This window comes from Macaca thibetana, chromosome 14, assembly GCF_024542745.1.
Source record: "Macaca thibetana thibetana isolate TM-01 chromosome 14, ASM2454274v1, whole genome shotgun sequence".
NCBI lineage: Eukaryota > Metazoa > Chordata > Mammalia > Primates > Cercopithecidae > Macaca > Macaca thibetana.
Window position 1 is genome coordinate 34,611,588 of NC_065591.1, and position 19,149 is coordinate 34,630,736.

At 41.1% G+C, this 19,149-nt stretch overlaps 2 protein-coding genes across 4 annotated transcripts in view; one reads left to right on the plus strand and one right to left on the minus strand.

Moving 5' to 3' along the window:
- DNAJC24 (DnaJ heat shock protein family (Hsp40) member C24) overlaps nt 1–19,149 on the minus strand; it is a 940,502-nt gene that overhangs the window by 815,844 nt on the left and 105,509 nt on the right. The gene's annotated exons all lie outside the window — the stretch shown is intronic.
- MPPED2 (metallophosphoesterase domain containing 2) overlaps nt 6,845–19,149 on the plus strand; it is a 198,031-nt gene continuing 185,726 nt past the window's right edge. Inside the window, exons 1-2 of one of the 3 annotated variants that reach the window (XM_050759060.1) lie at nt 6,845–7,160; nt 11,093–11,341. In XM_050759060.1, coding sequence (XP_050615017.1) covers nt 11,214–11,341 — 128 coding nt within the window. In that variant the 5' untranslated portion in view covers nt 6,845–7,160; nt 11,093–11,213. Of the gene's footprint in view, nt 7,161–7,219; nt 7,491–11,092; nt 11,342–19,149 lie in introns of those variants that run through there. The other 2 variants (XM_050759059.1, XM_050759062.1) reach the window with 2 other exon arrangements.

A 19,149-nucleotide genomic window follows, 5' to 3' on the forward strand; every position in this document is an offset into this window, starting at 1 on the left:
TTAGCATGGCCTTGTGGTTCTGGCCTCTACCCACACATCCAGATGAATCCCAGACACTTCTTGCACCATGCAAATCTTCAGTCTCAGTACCTGGCCACACTGACTTCTCTTTTTCCTGTGACCTATTTATATTCCTTTCCTCCAGTAGGGAGGTCTTCACTCAACCCCAGAGGAGAAAAGGTTTCCCTGTTTTGTTTTCTTTGCACAAGGGGCCTCTCCTTTACACAGCCATAATTTGCATTCATTTATGTGATGCTTTAAGTCACTGTCCCCCCATCCCCCTGAGATTGTACACTTCATAATGTGGAAAGAACTCTGCTTTTTTTACATCATTAGACCATCAGCATGGTTTAAGAACTATGCCCCACACAGAGCAGAGCTTAAAAATATTTGTTGAATACTGTAATCAAGCCATTACATTAATAATACAGTGAGAAAAAGGTTTTACATTCTGCTGGTCTCTCAAACTCAGTTGTAAAAAAATTGTATCCATTCATTCATTTATTTTTGCTGAGAAAGAACGTTACATTATATATTGCTTTCTTGAAATACAGATATCTTATGCAAGATTACCAAATTGAATTATTAAACTTGGAAATGCTCACAAACCTTTTCTTTACCAGGTTTTTATGGGATTTCTATACTGCTCATCTTTCAAGAGAGATTATTTTGAGTTTACTTCAATGAGAAAGCTCTTTTCCACCATGACAAGCCTATCCCAGGTACAACTAAATTCTACCACTTTCCCAAAATTGGGACCGTGACATGGGGGAAGACTCAGCAAGCATTAATTGATTTAAAATGAGAAAAGAACTTTTATCTGAGGAATGTGAGTCCTTTTAAATTATCAGGCCTACAAAGTCATTAAAATGAGACAGCAAGTCCATCCTAACCCCCACCTTTTGAGATATGTATTCATCTCTTGAAATAGCTTGTTATTGTCCCTACTAGCTATAAATTAACTAATAATACTGCACCAGAAACTATAACTCACACCCTATAGCTTAACAATGTCTAGCCAACCACCAATCAACGTTTTTCTATAAACCAATGAGAATTCTTTACAGAGAACTTTGTGTCAGCCTACTCCCTGTCCCCCATATTTGGCTTTAAAAATTTGCTTGCAACAAAGACCAAAGGAAGCTCATGTCCAATGTTACCTGGGTGTGAATCTTCCAGGCAGTTGTCCTCATACTTTGGCTCAAGTAAACTCTTTAAATTATATTTTGTGCCATAGCCTATTCCTTTTAGGTCAACACAGAGATCATGGATGTCTGTTAGAATGGTTACTAATGCTGAGAACACACGAATCCAGGTTCAGTATCATGTTCAGACTTTTAAAATTAATTATTGCATAAATAGCTTTCATCTGATTTATTGATACATGCTAGATGTTGGCTAGTAAGTATGTTAAGTATTCGTGAGTGTTTTGCTAAATTTTAAGATTCTTCCCCAATGCTTGCTACTTAAGCTGCAGGCAAAGCTGAATTAAATTTAGCCTTTCTAAGATGATAATGAGCATAACATTTATTTTATGAAATGAAATTTTATCAGTTCTAGTGTTTCCTGATTCTATTTTTTTTAACCCATAAATATTCTTACTGGTTAACCAAAGAAAATTTTAAATACAAAGTATCACACTTAAAAAAAAAATCATGGACTTCAAAAAGGATCAATTAAGGAATTAGATTAATCATATAAGTTTCTTTTCAGAATGGCTTGATACATTTCTGTACATTTTAGGGAACAAGTTTTACTCAGAATTCTTTTTATTGTGGCATCCTGCTGTATTTAAAAAGAGGGCTGCCTTTAAATGGCCATGATACATAACAATCTTGTCTCTCTACAAGAAAATTAATTTTTAAAACAGTCTTAGGATTATTTCATATTTCTAAAGACATTAGTAAGACCTTTAAAATGTGCTATTTTAACTCCTTGGGAAGTCCTTAGCTTTTATCCTACAACATTGCCTCATGACATCACTTCCTCTCCTGCAGATCTGGTGTGGATTTTTCTTTGTTGTGTATTTGCCTCATTCACTGATGTGTTCTCTTCTTTACTTTCTCATTTATTGACAAATACAGTCATTTAACAACTATTCCCAACACAAAGAACCCAAAGAAATATAGGACATTGTTATTCAACTTGGAGGAGTCATAATAAAACATTTGAATGAAACAAGTCAAAAAAACATAAGAACTGCGAGAATTCAGAAAAAAAAAATAGTTTGTTGGTTCAGTTTTATTTTCTAACTACATCATAGTGGTAATTCTATTAAGAGGCTCTGATTTCTGATAATACACATCTTAGCCTTTGCTGTAAAATGATAGAAATGCTTACAACTTAAAGAAAAAAAGAAATAAAATAGTTGCTGTTTGTTCCTACAGTTAGACTGGTATATATCATTTCAATGAAATTATCCAACAAAATGCAGTAATTTCAATGGATTGTTTTTTAGAAGAAGAACCACAGTATTGAACCAAGTTTTAAGCCATACACATCTCTGAAGTACAGGAAAACCTGTTCTCATAGGGAAGATGAAAGCCAACTCCAAATAAAGTATTGAGCTTTCAAGGGAAGCATCATTTTCTTTGCAAGCTTTCACCCAAAGTTCTCCCACGCTCCTCTTTCTCATTTTCTTTCCTAAATGCATTCTGAAAAGATAATTTAAAAGGTATTGCAGTGGGCTATCTGGAAGCATATTCACCAGTTCCTTCAATGAAATCACTGGGGAAAGGGTCCAGCTTTGAGTTCTATTAAAAGAAAAAAATTGTAATATTTCCTTGAAGCCAATCATAAACTTAGTATTTGATTTTTGTCCTTCTTTTCTTTTCCATTATACACAGTAAAAGCTGAATTTAACAACAACAACAAAATGGAACTTATAGACTCACTTATCTTAGAAAAAAAAAAGCTGCAGCTTATAGGATTTAGAATTTGATATAAGGTAACATTTCGAAGCTTATATGGGAAGTGGGATAGACATGGTTCACATCCAATAATTTTAAATTAAGCTTTTAGTGTAGGTAGCTGTATTTGTGGACAATATGATTTAACAAAATGCGGTATGTTCAAATCCACGTAAAGATAATTATTTGAAAAGTGAGTGTCTTTTTGTTCCTGATTTATTATTTAAACTCAATTTCATATCTCCCGCTTGTTAGTAGCCTAATGAAAATAAAATTTCATAATCCAAATATACCTTGGTCATCATTGGATAATTGATCTATCAGCAAGTTGACTTCTTCCAGCACTACAAACTACAATTTTAAGTCTTTTTACCTCAGTTTTCCCCACTCAGTAAAATGGTATACAAATTTTCATCAACTTTGTAAAGGATAACCCACTTGATTTTTTATGGCATTAAGTATCCTGTAAAATGTACCACTAAAGTAGAAAGCATTATTATTTACTGTCTGGTTGCACATATTTAGATTCAGAATCATGTTCAAACTAGTTTGTCTGCTTTGTTTGACTGCAATTTTTTTTTTTTAAAGAAGGAAACCACAGAAATTATTTGGCTGGTGATGCTTTTTTTTTTTTCTTTTTTGAACTGATTAAATCAGCCCAAATCAGTCTAAAAATTCAAACTGTTAAGATATGAGGAATGTACTACTCAAGCCACAGAGTAAGGGAAACAAAACCAAGCATTCCTTCAAAAACGTGATTCTAGTCAGTGTTCGCTGATGGACTAGAAAACAAAAGAAAACAAAATGTAAGGGTGCCCCTATACCCCCATCTTTGGCATCCTTTAATATCAATGTCACTTGTTCTGATTTGTGCTGGGCAAGGAAAGACACTGTCCTTTCCACCCCTGCACATTTGACAAGTACTGACACTCTGGGCATGCTGTAAAATAAAATAAATACATTAGTAAGACCATTTCCCTTTTCATTTCATCCTAGGCATAAGAGATGGGTTACTTAAAATTCAAGTGCCAGGAAAGCCCATTGTAAAGGAAATATTTTCAAGTGAATTCCGTTTGATCTTTTTTTTATAGGGGCTCCTACAAGCCTCTCTCCCTTCCTCCCCAGACCCTGGAAACCAATTAGTCTCAGCACAGAGGCCACAGACCAGGTTGCAATGGCTCCTTTTTATTTTTAGGGGATATAATTTCAGCTAGGATGTGTAGTCGATTGTCACATAGTATACTTTGCACACTTCTCTCTCTCACACATATACATTGGATTTCCCTTCGGAGAATGCTCAGCTCTTTCAGTCTGACTCCTAGAAAGGAATTAGATCTGGTTGCTGTCCCAATCTTTCAGCAATGACAATGGCATAACATCACAGGGCCACCTCATCTTTCACAGACAACCCTGCCAACCAAGTTTTCTGAAAGCCTTCTCTCCCTTGTTTTCTGTCTTCCAGCATTTCAGCGGTATTTCCTTTCCTTGTGGTGTTTGTATACAATTCCGAAAACCTTTTCTTCCATTTTCCAAAGTAGCAGACAAAACTGGACTAACTTTGATTTTTAAAAGGCTTTTGACGTGCTTATCTTTTGGGGAAAATTTGATCCAAAAGACGAAAATGGAAACAATTAGAGTCTTTGCCTCTCCTCACCTTCCTGTCCTGAACCTGCCTTAATTCATGGAGGTGAAAAAAATGATCAGCTGGGTTGGCCTTTTCTTTCTCAGCAACATTGCAGAGAGAAAGAGGTGAGTGTGTGAGTGTGTGTGTGTGTGTGTCTGGCGTGTTGAAAGGCTTGGGGGAAAAGGAGCACAGCTCTCCCCCAGGAAAGCCTCAGATCAGCAGATGGGAGGGAACCTAAGGTCGCCTTCCTAGGTCTGAGTGAAGTGTCCCAGCCGCTCCCCTTATCCCCACGGTGAGCCCTGCGTCCTGGAACGGTGCCAGGACTCCTGACAGAGCCTGGCAGGTCGGTGGGTGGGGGGAGCTGGGTGTTCTCTTTGCAGAAGAACACCATTTGGGAGAAAGATCCCTTATTTTCCTGGGGCACCGTAGCCTGCCTTCCTTCCCCTATCATTTTTTACGCAGATCACACTCATGATGATGAACTTGCAGCTCAGCTTCCTGCCGCCTGCTTGACCCGGGAGCACCAGCAGGCTGCCGGGCCTCGCCCTCGGCTCCCTCCTCCTCTCGAAACCCTGGGGCTTCGGGGCACCGGTGGGGGTCCGAGTGGGCAGGGACTGCAGGAGAGGCGTGCAGGGGCGCGGGGTCCCGCCGGGGAGCGCGCACGGAGCGGCGCCTCAGCCGCCCTGCTTCCTGGAGCTGTGCTCCTTTGACCCCAGTGGCAGTCCCTGTCACTGCACCGCTCGCGCTCCCTCCGGCTCGCCGCGCCCTCGCTCCCTCTCCTCGCCCCCTCGCTCGCTCTCTCCCCAGATCGAGGCTGCTCGGGTCCTTTCTCCCCCCGCCTCCCTCTAGCGCCGCGCCCCCTGGCCCCCAGCCCCAGCCTGCGGCGGGACCTCCGGGGTCGAAGGTTCTGGCCCGCCCGCGCCCCTCGCCGCCCCCGCGCGCCCCCAGCGCTCCTCCAGCCAGCTCGGGCCGCTCAGCTATGGATTGCCTGCTCGCCGGGCGCTGAAGGCATCCCCGGGACCCGGAGCGCGCCCGGGAAAGGTAATCCGCCCCGGGAAGGGAGGCGGAGGGCGGGGGAGGGGGAGGAGGCGGCCGGGAGCCTGGTGCCGAGCGCGAGAGGAAGGGAAAAAAATGCACACACAAAGCGGAGCCCGGGTGAGAGGTGCCTTGTCAGAGGCGCGTGCGAGGGGATCGGAGGCTGCGGACCCGGGCTGCCCCGGTGCCCCTGACATCCGCACGAGCGGGCGCCTCCCGGGCAATTCGGCGCCCGGGGAGGGCTGATTTTCAACCCCTGAGCGAAAGCAAATTCTTTTTTAGGAGCTGTCTTCCCTCCCACTCCCCATCCTGCGCCTCTTCTCTTCTCCCCCACCCCCTCCAGCCATCAGCCCCCCGACCTCTGGGGGTCCCCACCTCTTCGCCCCCTCCTCCGCCGGGATTTCTGAGGAGGAAAGGAGGGGGTATCGGCGAGAAGCTGCGGCGAAAGCCGGGCGACGGAGATGGGGGTGGGGACGAGGGCTCAGCGAGCTGTTTACTAGAAAGTCCCGGGGTGATGTGTTCGAGCCGCCCCGGCCTAGGCCCGGGTGCATTGTGTTGGCCCGATCCTTGGTCTCCCGCGGCGGCCCGAGGCCAGGTGCAGTGACTAGGGGAAGGCGCCGCGCAGCTTTGTGCTCCGGCTGCACCCCGCGGCCGCCCCTGGGGCCGCCCGCGCGCGCCGCTCTCGCTCGGGGCTCTTTCTCACCCAGTCCCCGCGCCCCAACCTCACTCTCCGCCGCTGCCTGGGTCTCCGCGCTCGCAGCCTGCGGAGCGACCCGGCGACCCGAGCTGGGGTCGGGGCTAGGCGACGGGGGACGAGTAGCCAGGAAAAGTAACCGTTGCCGCCGGATTTCTTCTCTACAGAGGCAGGAGTTTCCTTGCTATTTACGTGTAACAAGGTTATCTTTGTAAAGCCTTTGAATTACGGGGTTTTGCGGCCTAGGAGGTGAAGGGGGCATTTTTCTAGAGGCTCAGGAGCGGGTTGGAATCCGTCAGCAAGAAAATAAATTAAGGATGCCCCAGTGGAGTTGATTTATAATAGTACATCACTACCCCCCTCTCACACACACACCCCAAATTAAGTGCAAATGCGAGTCGTGAAAAATGTATAATTGATTTGAGATGTTGCAAACAAACACAAACAGGTCGGGGGGTGGGGGGAAACAAGCAAAAGTTTAAATGAAAAAAGATTTCAAAAGAGGGGGAGATCCCATGGCCTCCACACCCCCTTCCAACGCTCTCTGGCTCCCTCCCTTCCTTTCTCAGCCGTTCCGGGGAAGGAACCTGGCAGCGCCCAGGCGCAGAGCAGGGAGGAGGCGGCGGCCCCGGGCTCGGTCTCCGCGCTGTGGGTTCGGGGATGCCAACGCGCCCGGGAGGCTGACGTCGGGGACGTGGGGCTGTGATGCCCGACCGAGGATGGCGTGGTGTCAGAGCCATTGGCCGCCGGTGGTCATCAATCAACCCAGAGCTAGGGAAGAGGGAGAGAAAAAAGATAGGCGTCCAGCGGAGCCCGGGGCCGCGAGCGCTAGCGCCAGCAGTGCCAGCAGGAGCGGCGGCCGCGGAGGCAACGGAGGTGGCAACGGGGGACTGAGCGAGTAAGGCGCTGGTGCTCCAGGAAGGAAGGGGAAGTTGTAGCCGGGAAGAGCCAGCCGTGAGCCTAGAAGGGCAGGGCGAGTGTGTGTGTGTGTGTGTGTGTGTGTGTGTGTGCTGATAAAGCCTCCCCCCCCCACCCCGCTCCGCGCAACTGCCCACCACCCTAGATTTAAAACAAACAAACCAATCCAAAGTAGAGAATTCCGCGCCCCCCACCGCCCCACCTTATATAGACTCCACGAGTTGCCAGAGGCTCCGTAGAAAAGTCTTGCCCTCCCTCTCCGAAAGAATGTGTCACCCGGGTGTCCGCAGTGCTGGAGACAAGTTCAGGTGTAAGTGCGGTGGGAGGGAGGGCGCTCGGTGGACAGAAGCACGTGGAACTTTATGTCAGCATCTCCCAAAAAAACCCTGGCGGAGAAGCCCGCCGGGAAGGCGTGTGGGCATCGCTCCCAGATACAAGGATGAGTAACTGGAAGTGGGCATAAAAGAGTAGGGGCGTGAGTTAAGAACGCACTGGATCGGCGCGGCAGAGGGAGGAGAGAGCGAAATTTGGCGGATTTGGAGCAGGCAAGTTCCAAAGTCCCGCCAGGCTCGGTCGGGAGATTTTGGGGCAAGTGATTAAAATGAGCATTCCTGTTGAAACGAGAAAACCGCGGGCTCTTTTCTCATAGGCTGTGCTGGGCAGTGCAGGGGTAGAGAGGTCATGAGTTGTTGCTTTGAAAGTTTTGGTAAATTGGACTTCTGGTGTCTAGGAGGTGGAGACAGTTATTTAATTCCTCAGCTTTTAATCCCTTTATTGCCAGGCGACTTTAAAAGGTTTTCCAACTAGATTCCTGGAAAAGAATATTGCTAGTTGTACAGCTTAAAGGACAGAAGCGATTGCTGTCTAGGAAATGCAAAATGTACTCACATGATTTTCTTTTTAAAGAGAAAAATCAAACTAGCACCAGCATGAATGCTTGGCAGTGTCAGTCCCTTTTAGATTTTTCTTTTGGCTTCTTGATATTTCGTCCTGGGTTCCTTTGTTTTGTGGAGCAAGTGTGTTGAAGTACAAAATGAAAATTTACGAAAAGGTTAGCGCTGTCTTTAAATATTGTGTGTGAAAAGTTAAAGTAAGTGTGAAGAGGGCAAGATGCACCAAAATCTGATCATTTGGAAGGTTTTACTGCCTAAATGCACATCTTCTTGATAGTTGTAAGCAGTGTATCATTCTGTCTTGTTTCAAACTCTCTCCACATTTCTCAGGTTATAGGAAGTGGTTTTGTCCATTGTCTCTTGTCTCAGAGTTACAAAAAAAAAAAAAAGTCTTTTCCAGGTGTTTATGTTTAAAATTCTTAGGATATGTTCATTTTGAGATACGGGTGGGGGTGAACATAGCATTTTTAAAAATAAGCCTTTTCTTGACTTGTCTGTAAAGGTGCTGTGAAAGTTTTGAAGCTCTCTGCCTCAGTCTGACATTTTCTTCAAAGGACTCCAGATTAAAGAAGATAGACGCTGCAGGTGCACTGTTTCGATAAAACATTTGAAAGGGAACATGGCAAAGATGAATTCAAATGAGGTGCCAGCCACCCATTTAGCCTTTCAGAGTTACAGGGGCCTGTGCTTGCTGATGAAAAGATGTTCTATTTGTCTTCCTGGGGCAAAGGTGCAAAGAGGCATAGATGTTCACTGATAGAGAAGGATGACTTTAGGATCAAGCGGACCATGTAGAAGTGCAAATTGATCAGCTGCCAAGTTCTGTCTCTTCTTAGCTTCAAATAGTAGAACTTGGGTGGGTATCATGCTAACTGCTACAAGTCATTGCTTAGATGTTTAAATATTAGTTATGTATATTTTATTTCTAGGCCACATTTGCTTGGTTTAATGTGTTTACTCCAGAAACATTTAAAATCTTTCTAGTATTGGGTGCAGAGATTGTTACTCAGAGGTCACAGTGGTCTAGACATGAATTTGATTTCCTTTGCTTCTTAATGTTCAGTATTTCACACAATAGACATTGATGGAAGAAGGAACATAAGAATTGTCAAGTAATTTTTACACCACTCTCTAATTTATGCAAACACTAAGTTCTCACAGTCTGAAAATGTGTATTTTTCCCCCTCTGTGCTTTGATGGCTAACATTCTTTTTAATGACAGTCATTTCTATAACAGGAAGATGTTTTCATTTGTATTTACTTTTCAGCGCCACGCAATTATGCAGTTTTGCGCTTCAGTAGTGTCTCGGTACTTTGTGTCTCAAAAGAGAATTACAGTACTTAGAACAGGACTGCAATTTGAAGCAGGTGTTGTGTTTTACTGTTATGCAAAATAACAGTAAAATATAATTGTGGGGGAAATTAAGGAAACAGCTGCAAACTTGGTATGAAAACTGCTACATTATGATTTGTAAGCAGTTCTTATAGATATCTTACATCAGAGGAGCAGGGAAAGATTTTAATTTAGTTAATCCTACTGGCCTGGTTGTCTGTCATCTGGTGCTTAAAAGACTCATACCTCCCATGAAGTCAGGAAAAAGAAAGAGAACCCAAAGTGACACTTTGTTTAAAATGCCAGAGCATGGGGATTCATCTCTTGGCAGTGCACTTGACATTAGGAAGGCAGGCAGGGTGGGTGTTATTTAGCTTGCTTTGCTAATATGAAGAAGGCAATGATTTGAGTAGAACACTCTGGAATTTCTTAGCCCAGCTAGCATATGGAGGACTACACAAGCCCCGGGTTGTAAAATAATAAAATAAATGGCCTATGGCAGGCCATCTGCCTTTTGCTGGATATTTAAGGTGTTTCATGCCAATTTTAAATCTAATCTTATTATTCTAAATATTTTTATTTGAAATAGCAGATAAGATTCTCAGAGCTTAATGGTGCACACGGCAAACCTATTCTGATGTGGAGCACTTAAAGTAAGAGCATGGGTTACCTAAGGGTTACCCAAGGAGCATACTATGGATTCTTCTCTACCGCACTGATCAGTTGCAACAACCTGGACATGAGAATTTGCTTCCCTCCGCCTTTGCACACCTACCATAAAAATAGACATCTTCATTTCTCAACCCAGTGCAGCAAATAATATATTGACATTTATGAAAAAATCAGAACTAATGGAAATTTTTAAAAAACGAAACCAACTACTGAGAATTACGTTGCACCAAGAATGAGGTGGCAGATATAATGGCCGCCCTTCTTTACCGCTCCATCGGGGCTTGAAGAAGGGAGGTAATGAATGCATTCAAAGTGGTGGTCCAGACCTGGAGGTGTTTGGCTTTCCCCTGAGTGACTGGAGTGTTGAAAGAAATGACATTACATTTAACAAGAAGGATTTGCCTTACCACAAGGTTCTGGGCCAGAGAGGAATGCCAAGCATTGCCTACCTTTGTATTTTGGGAGCTGCTTGTGAAAGAAAAAATATGTGTATTGTGTGGGTATTATGAGCATGTTATAGTTATACACATGTATTTGTTATAAGTACAACATTTTAAATTCTTATCTGTCATTGAGTTATATAGCTGTTTTAAACATGGAGCTTTCAAATGATTATATGACACCAACTTTGTAAAGACCAAACGTTCCAATTAGCAGGGAAGGTTTGGAAGATTCTTCACTTTGAGCACAAACCATGTATAGCCAGATGCCATGGCAACTGTGGATATGCCCCTTCCGTAATTCACGTTAAGTGCCATAATTATAATTAAAGAGGAAATCTTAGTTTGAACTCCATTGAGATGATTTGCTAGCACCCAGCAATGATGTATAGAGTGTACTATCCGCTTTGAAGTGCATGAAGGGAAGAGAGATGGGAACAGTTGTATCCACGAGCCAACAACACATATTCAGATTTTCCCTGAACTAGTTTCACATCTAGATGTTAAATTTATGTCTCTTAGAACACCCTTTTTCTCTTTGTTCTCATTTTATATACATTTTTTTTTCTTTCAGAAATGCACAGCGGTATTGATGAGTAGACCCTTGGATTCAGAGGTTGGCTGAAACGCACCATGCCTGCTTCCATCTTTTGCTCTGTAAAGTTGTGAATTGCTCATGCCTATAGGGAGGAAGGATGGCACATGGGATTCCTTCTCAAGGCAAAGTTACCATAACGGTGGATGAGTACAGCTCAAACCCCACCCAGGCATTCACGCACTACAACATCAACCAGAGCAGATTCCAGCCTCCACATGTACATATGTAAGTATCACTCATGAACTTAACAATATTAGCAATCAGGAAAAGAGAAAGAAAAAAAAGAAAAGCATTCACTCTTAACTTCTGCTAGGGAGACTAACAGGTAAATGATTTACAAATCAGATGGGTATCTGTGGTTTCAAATACAGCTCAGGAGGAATCCCATACATCTGTGTAACATTTCGAATTTTCGGAGCACTTTCAACCACAATTTGACGTTAGATTTTCAGAGCCTCTGAGGGTTGGTGGTTGGTTGCCCATATTTATAGATAAGAACAGAAAATAACAGAGAGGTTAAAGTATTTGCAATGCCACACAGCGAATTTGCCTGAGACTCCTGACCCCTAGTTAAATTTGCTTTACATTGTATTGCTTGCCTCCATTCTGAAATATTTCTTTAAAATTTCTGTAGTTTTTTTTTTTTTTTCCCACACCTCACCCCACTACCCCTTTACATTCAGCTGGGAAATAGGCCTAATTGGGACTAATTGTCCAGCTACTGCTAGATCCATTGTCTTGCCTGTTGCTAGTGAAACGTGTGCTGCATGCTGTAGGACTCAAACAATATGGGGAACAAAGGAATAAGGGACAGTGGAACAGTTGGTTCCAGGAACTGTACTTTTCTCTCACTCCCTAATACTATTTAAGTCATGTTGAGGTTTAAACTGTTTAAGGAACAAAGTGTGGCAGAAACCCAGAGGCAAGGATTTCGCAGCACCTGGTTGCACATCAGCTTTTTTCTGGTCCTCTGCTACAGGATGTGCTGGGCTTTCAGCAGAAGGGAGCAAAAGGTCACCATCTCTCTTGTTTATTCAAGGCCTGGTGCTCATTCTCTATGAGACCCTTCCAATGTCTAACATGAGTCTTTCATAGTAGGACTAAACCTCTTTGAAAACTATTGTATAGTCAAGATAGAAAGGAGGTTAGGACTCTGTTGACTGTTTTTACCACTCCTGTAAGAATTGAACTTGGGGCATGTCCAAGTCACAGGCTTCTTTTTTAGTAATTGTTTTATGTGAGCATTTAAAAAAATAGTAGGACACCCCAAACACACACCTGCCCCCCTGGAATCTAGAAACGCTAACCAAACAAAAGGGTCTTTTCCTTGACTGCCTGGATATTAGTGTAAATACTAGGATGTTGCTTTGCAAGTATATTCTGGAGAGCGACTCAGTTACCTATGATGAGATTTCTGCAAAGCAGCCGTTCTAAAGCAACATGCTTGAGTGACAAAAAAAAAAAAAAAAAGGAAAAGACAATCATTGTAAGTGGTTACTGCTAAACTATTTGTAAGAACTTTAAACTTTCTTTAAATGAGTATATATTAATGATTATGAAGGATCGCTAACATGATTTTAAGGAAAATATTTAAGATGAATAAAGTTTTTCTTTGTTAAAATGGCTTTTCTGAACAGTAAATATATGTTCAATTCAAATATTCTTTTTATTCTGTTTCTAGTTATTTCTTTTTCTTCAAATACGCTACAATATTTGTGTAAGCTATACTTTAGAATAGCTTCAGCTCTGTTTTGCTGGTGTTATGTTTTGTATTAAATAACTACAAGGAACTTTGTAGATGTTATTTCCATTCAGGCAAAAGAAAGTGTGTTTTGCCCAGATTCCTTGGAAAATGACTGCTGGGGAACGCCAGCTTAGTTCTCAAGTCTGCAGACATCTGCTCACTTGTTCTTGGCCTTAAGATTCCACTTGCAACCTGTGAATGCACATAGATATTTTAAAAATCACGTAACTTTAAAGTTGATCTGCTTATATCTAGCCATAACAAATTTGAAGGATCAAATTATACCTCTTTTGAAAAAAATAGCTTGAAAATGGGGCAACTTAGACAGCTGTGTAGTGCTTTCACCAGACTCCCGATCTTGGAATAGAGGATTCTTCACAGGCTAGTTCCAGTGTGCCTTTTCACTTTTATCGCCAATGAGGGTTTCCCATTTGAACCCTCTGCTTCAACCACACAGTTTGGCTCCCTGTCATCTGGACACACCTTAGTCCCTTCCATCTAGGTGCCACTGCCATCACTGTTTCTCACAGCTGTAACACAGTTACACTCTGCTCATCAAATGCCTCAAAGCCAGATTAGGCTCCTCCACTTAAGCCATTCCAATCCAAAATGATCATGCCTGCCCAAGTTACTTGGCAACACTTTATACCACCTCCATTATTTTTCTTTATCTGTCTGTCTACCTACCTGCCTGTCTGCCTATCTGTATCTATCTGCCTGTCTGTGTCTTATTCTCTTAATTTTTTATTTCTTAAAGAAAGGCTTGTTTTTCTGAGCAGGTGACAGAAGTCAAAGTCACTGGTGCTCAAAGTCACTGGTCGATTGATCCATTGATTTGATTATGCATTGGATAGAGTGATTGGATTGATGCTTGGAGATTTTCATTGGAATTTTTCTGTCAGTTCTTGACATTTGGAATGTTTTTATGATGGTGTGTATTGTCTGGAGGCTGGCTTACCTTTTCCTTGGCTTCACTCTTTCTTGCTTGAGAACATGCCATTGTTTTGTAGGCTTGATGGCCTCGCACAGTGACTGGCCTGTCGTAGGTGGTCAGGGATCTTGGTTGGATGCAATCATGTCATATTTCTGTCATATTAAGAAAAACAATTGGCCTTAATCTAATTAGAAACTTTAGTTGGCTAGAAAATATCTATAAAATATTTAGTCTAAAATGTCTTCAGGTTTTCTGAAAATTTCAACATATCATGGCAGAACTTTGCTCCTCTCCCCAAGGTAAAGATATTTTGTCTTTCCCACTTGCATAGTTGCTCATTTATTTTGCACGGATTGTTAAATTATTTGCTTCCTTTTTTCACTTGCACTTGAGATTTCTGAAGACCCCTGACAGATCACCTGGATTATAGTTAAAAATCCTATCCCTTTAATGATGTCTTATTTTCTTTCCTACAGTCTTGTGGTGGTAGTTGGGGTTTTTTTCACCTTAATTGGGAAGAGCTCACTTCCCATTTAATTCAATTAGTCTCAGCTCAGCTTTGTGACTAACGAATTTTCTTTTCCAAGTCTCAGTTTACTCATATGTAAACATTTGCACTAAATGATGGTTAAGGATCTTTTTAGCTCTGACTTGCTAAGATTAAGATTGCAGTTAAGACAATGTTTATTTGCAAGACGATGCTATTAAGGAAACAAAAATAAATAAGACCCAGTCCCCATTTTCATGAAGCTCATCGCTGATTTCAGAGCTGATGTTTCAAACAGCTTTAAGAAGCATTGGTTTAGTTTTCATCTCTGAGTTCTGACAAGATTACCACCAAGCTCTCTAAGAATGACTGGCTTGAATCTCTGCTTGTTATGTAGGGAAGTTTTTTTTTGTTTTTGTTTTTTAAAGAAAGCAATCCTGTATGACCTTGGGAAAGAAAATTAAAGCACAGCTGGAGTTGGCAGAGCAAAATTTAACCTAGAATTTGTGTGCCTTGCTTACCCAGACTCTTGAACATACTAATAGATGTCATGATTGAAACCCAGCAATTAACAGGGCTTCATTTTTCCACAACCCCTTCATCTTTCCCAAGCAGAATGTTAAGAAAAATTATTTAGTATTTTTAATGATGGTGAGAGGAGGTGCTGAAGGAGCCAGTATAGGTCTGAAAACACCATAAAGATTTTGTATGTGTTTCATGATCTGAGGCCTAATCAAATGTTACAAAACTTTATTAGTAAGGGATTCAGCCATCTCAGTTTTAGCACTGAAATCCCTGTGTTATTGGAATGCCTCAGCCTGGTGAAAACCGGGACAATAGGATACCCTACTGAAGTTAATTCTTCATCTTTTTCTTTAAGGATTGACGACTAGGGAGCTCAAATCAAGTTTTCAGTTTTAGCCACTTTCCTTGTTTGCACCTTCTGTTGTTAACACCCCTCGAATCTTACTCTGCGCTTGTTCTTTTACCCTTGTTCTATGGAGGCAGGGTAGCATAGTGGTCAACATCACCTGTGGAAACAGATTATCGGGTTTAAAATTTGCTTGCACCACTGACTAGCTGTGTAACCAACTGTGGAGAAATACTATAACGTCCTTATGTTTTATTTTTCTGTCTGTAAGATCTGGACCATAAAAGTAATGTCTATCTCAAAAGGCTGTGGAGGATAAAAGAATGAAACAGTATTACATGTTAATGCTTATACATACATAGACTATGCTCAGTAAATGTTAGCGGTTATCATTAATAATTGTTTCATTGATTCTGGGTTTTTAATTTTAAACTGCCAGTTCATTTTGAAAAGCAGTGGAGTGTATATAAATGAGTAAATAAAGTCATTGCTAAATCTTGTCCTTTCTTCCTCATGGAGCCATGATCAGCAAAGAGTCATGGAAACTTTTCTGGGTGGGATTTTGGTTTGTAAAGGTTGGCAAGTGTCCTGGTTTAGTGCCTGTCAAGATTATAAACAGCCTAGGAGTGTCTCATCCACCTCCAGTTACTCCACAGGAGTGGCAATCCCAAGGGGAGATGGAATCTTGTGAGCTGAGTGCTGACTGGTTGCTCTCTGTGGAATCACAGTGGCCTTCCTCCACATAAGCTGGACCTAGGTTCTCTGTACCCGAGTCAGTTTCTTAGACTTCCCACCTCTATCTGTGGTTAAAACAGAAACATCAAGCGCTAACTGTAATTAACCAGAATTGAGTGCAAAAGGCACAGTTTGGGCTGGGGAATGAGGACAACATATATATGGTAGCTGAGAATGTGGTCTGAAATCAGCGATCTGTATACAAATGCTGATCCTGCCAGTTACTGGCATGGCTGGGTGACGATGGAAAAATTGCTGAACCTGTCTTCTCATCTGTAAAATAGGTTTAATGATCCTTTAATATGGTTGTGAGCATTAAATGAAATGATACATAATGACATACAGTGCCCAAAAGATACCACTTGATAAATAGATTCTATGATAATATTTATGGTATTGTCTACCAGCTGATGAGCATGAGTTAAGTTGTTAACATTTTCCTTTCTAAACTACTTGGCTATATGAAACCTGACAAGTCCAAATTGTTTTATTATTGTATTGTGTAGTATCTGTCAGTGTTGCTTGGCCATCGCTATTAAAAAAAAATCTGTAGCTTTTAGGGTATCTGGGTGATTATTTCATGCCGAAGTATTATAAGATTTTGTCTGATCTGAGATTTCATTCTTATTCAGTTCAAGAATGTGGTAGGAATTAACTGTTTGTTTTAGTTCTGTATTAGATATGCTTGCGTACAAAAACAGTGTTACAGACGAGTGTTATAGAAACGGTGTCATTTGGCTAAATAACTATATAAAAGTGTGTGGAAGGATAAATAACATTACTGGTGATTATTTAGGGAATACATTTGGAACTGAATTTGCAGGAAGGAGTGTTGGATAAGGACCTTTTACTTTTTATTTCTTGTACTTTTATATAATTTGAATTGTTCTTATAACAAGTATTTAATACTTTTATGATAAAAACTTTTTTTGAAGATTGATAAAAAATGTAATTTGTCTCCAAGTCCTTATGCTTTGCCTGTAACATTTGCTTTAAAGTCTTGATCTGATGCGAATCTTCTATTTTATTTTGTCCTCACTTTCTTGGGTAGCACCTTCTTCTATTTTATATTGCAATCAAGGAATAGGCCAAAGGCTGTTCATTGGTTCAGTATAACTCAACTTTCTCAAGTGTGGGAAGATGAGAATAGTGTTGCCTGCTTCATTGTCTTATAACTGATTGGAAATTTTTAAAGAAGTATGGTGTCACTTAATGACAGGGATACATTCTGAGAAATGCATCTTCTAGGCGATTTCGTCTTTGTGCAAACATCATAGAGTGTATTTACACACACCTAGATGGTATAACCTACCATACACCTAGGCTATATGGTATAGCCTATTGCTCCTAGTCTCCAAACCTGTACAGCATCTTACTGTACTGAATACTGCAGGCCATTGTAACACAATAATAACTATTGTGTATCTAAATATATCTAAACATATAAAAGGTATAAGAAAGGTAGATTATAAAAGATTAAAAATGGTCTACCTTTATAGGGCACTTACGTGAACGGGGCATATAGGACTGGAACTTGCTCTGGGTGAGTCAGTGAGTCAGTGGTGAGTAAATGTGAAGGCCTAGGACATTACTAAACACTATTTTAGGCTTTACAAACACTCTACACTAAATTTATAAACAATATTTTTGTCTCTTCAACAATAAAGTAAGAAACTTAGCTTACTGTGGCTTTTTTACTTTATACACTTTTTAATTTTTTAAAACGTTTTGACTCTTTTATATACCAGATTAAAACACAAATACATTGTACAGCTGTACAAAAATATTTTCTTTCTTTATATTCTTATTCGATAAGATGTTTTTATACTAATTTTTTTTATTTTTATTTTTTGCTTTTTAAGCTTTTTGTTGAAAAGACATGGTGGGAAGGGAATGAAGGATTTAAAAACTACATATTGGATACAATATACACTACTCGAGTGATGGGTGCACTAAAATCTCAGATTTCATCACTATACAATTTATCCATGTAACCAAAAACTACTTGTATCCCAAAAGCTATTGAAATAAAAAGTGTGTGTGTGGTGTGTGTGTGTATGTGTGTGTGTGTATAAAACTAAGACATGAGCACACATTAGCTTAGGCCTACACAGGGTCAGGATCATTCATATTACTGCCTTCCACCTGCACATCTTGTCCCACTGGAAGGTCTTCAGGAGCAGTAACAGGCATGGAGCTGTTATCTCCTGTGATGGCAATGCCTTCTTCTGGAATATCTCCTGAAGGATCTGCCTGAGGCAGCTAGGGTTTTAGAGTTAACTTTTTTTTTTTATTTAATAAGTAGAAGGAGTACACTCTAAAATAACAATTAAAAGTATAGTACAGCAAATAAGCAAACCAGTGACAGAGTCATTTATTTCATTGTCAAATATTATGTACTATACATAATTGTATGTGCTATACTTTATATTGGCAGAGCAGGTTTGTTTACACCACCATCACCATAAACACATCAGTAATAAGTTACACCACAATGACATTATGACAGCTAGTGTCATTAGGTGATAGAAAATTTTCAACTCCATTATAATCTTATGGTACCACCTTCATATATGTCATTATGCAGCTCATGACTGTATTTTCAAATCCATCTGGGGAAGCTAAAAGAGTATACAGTAGTAGACTTCTTGACAGCATTTCAGGGACTCTGCATTCCAGTCCTGTCGTGGTCACTAATCAGCTCTGTGATCTTTAGCAAGTAGGGCCTCTTTCAATTTCAAGTTCCTTACCAGTCAATAGACTTGATGGCCTTAGCATCATCTCTTCCCATTTTAACAGTCTGAGGTTTCTCCCATTCCTTACCTTTACATTTGTCCATGTAAAATTAAGAACACAAATCCCACACCATTAGGGATATTCTGTAGGGAAAGAATATAATAGAGACATCATTGGGATATGGTGGTGAGAGAAGAGAAATGACCCCTAACGCTCACACAGAGGAAAAGTCGTGTCAGTGGATGAATGAATGAATGTCTGGAACTCTGTAAAATGGCACTTACTAACAAGGTAGAAATTAATTTTGTTACAGAGTTGGGCTGCATTTGCTATTTAAAAAAAATTCAAAACATACACTTCTTTCTTGGTAAGCCACTTTCTTATTTTCATTACAGATTCATCACTGTCCTGCACATTAGCATGGTGGCCATAATTTGTAAAATGTTCTCAATCTGAAATTCATTGTAGAAATGCTGAATGGCCCTTTTAGTTTGCACTTTATATATAAACACTGGGTATTTTTGTT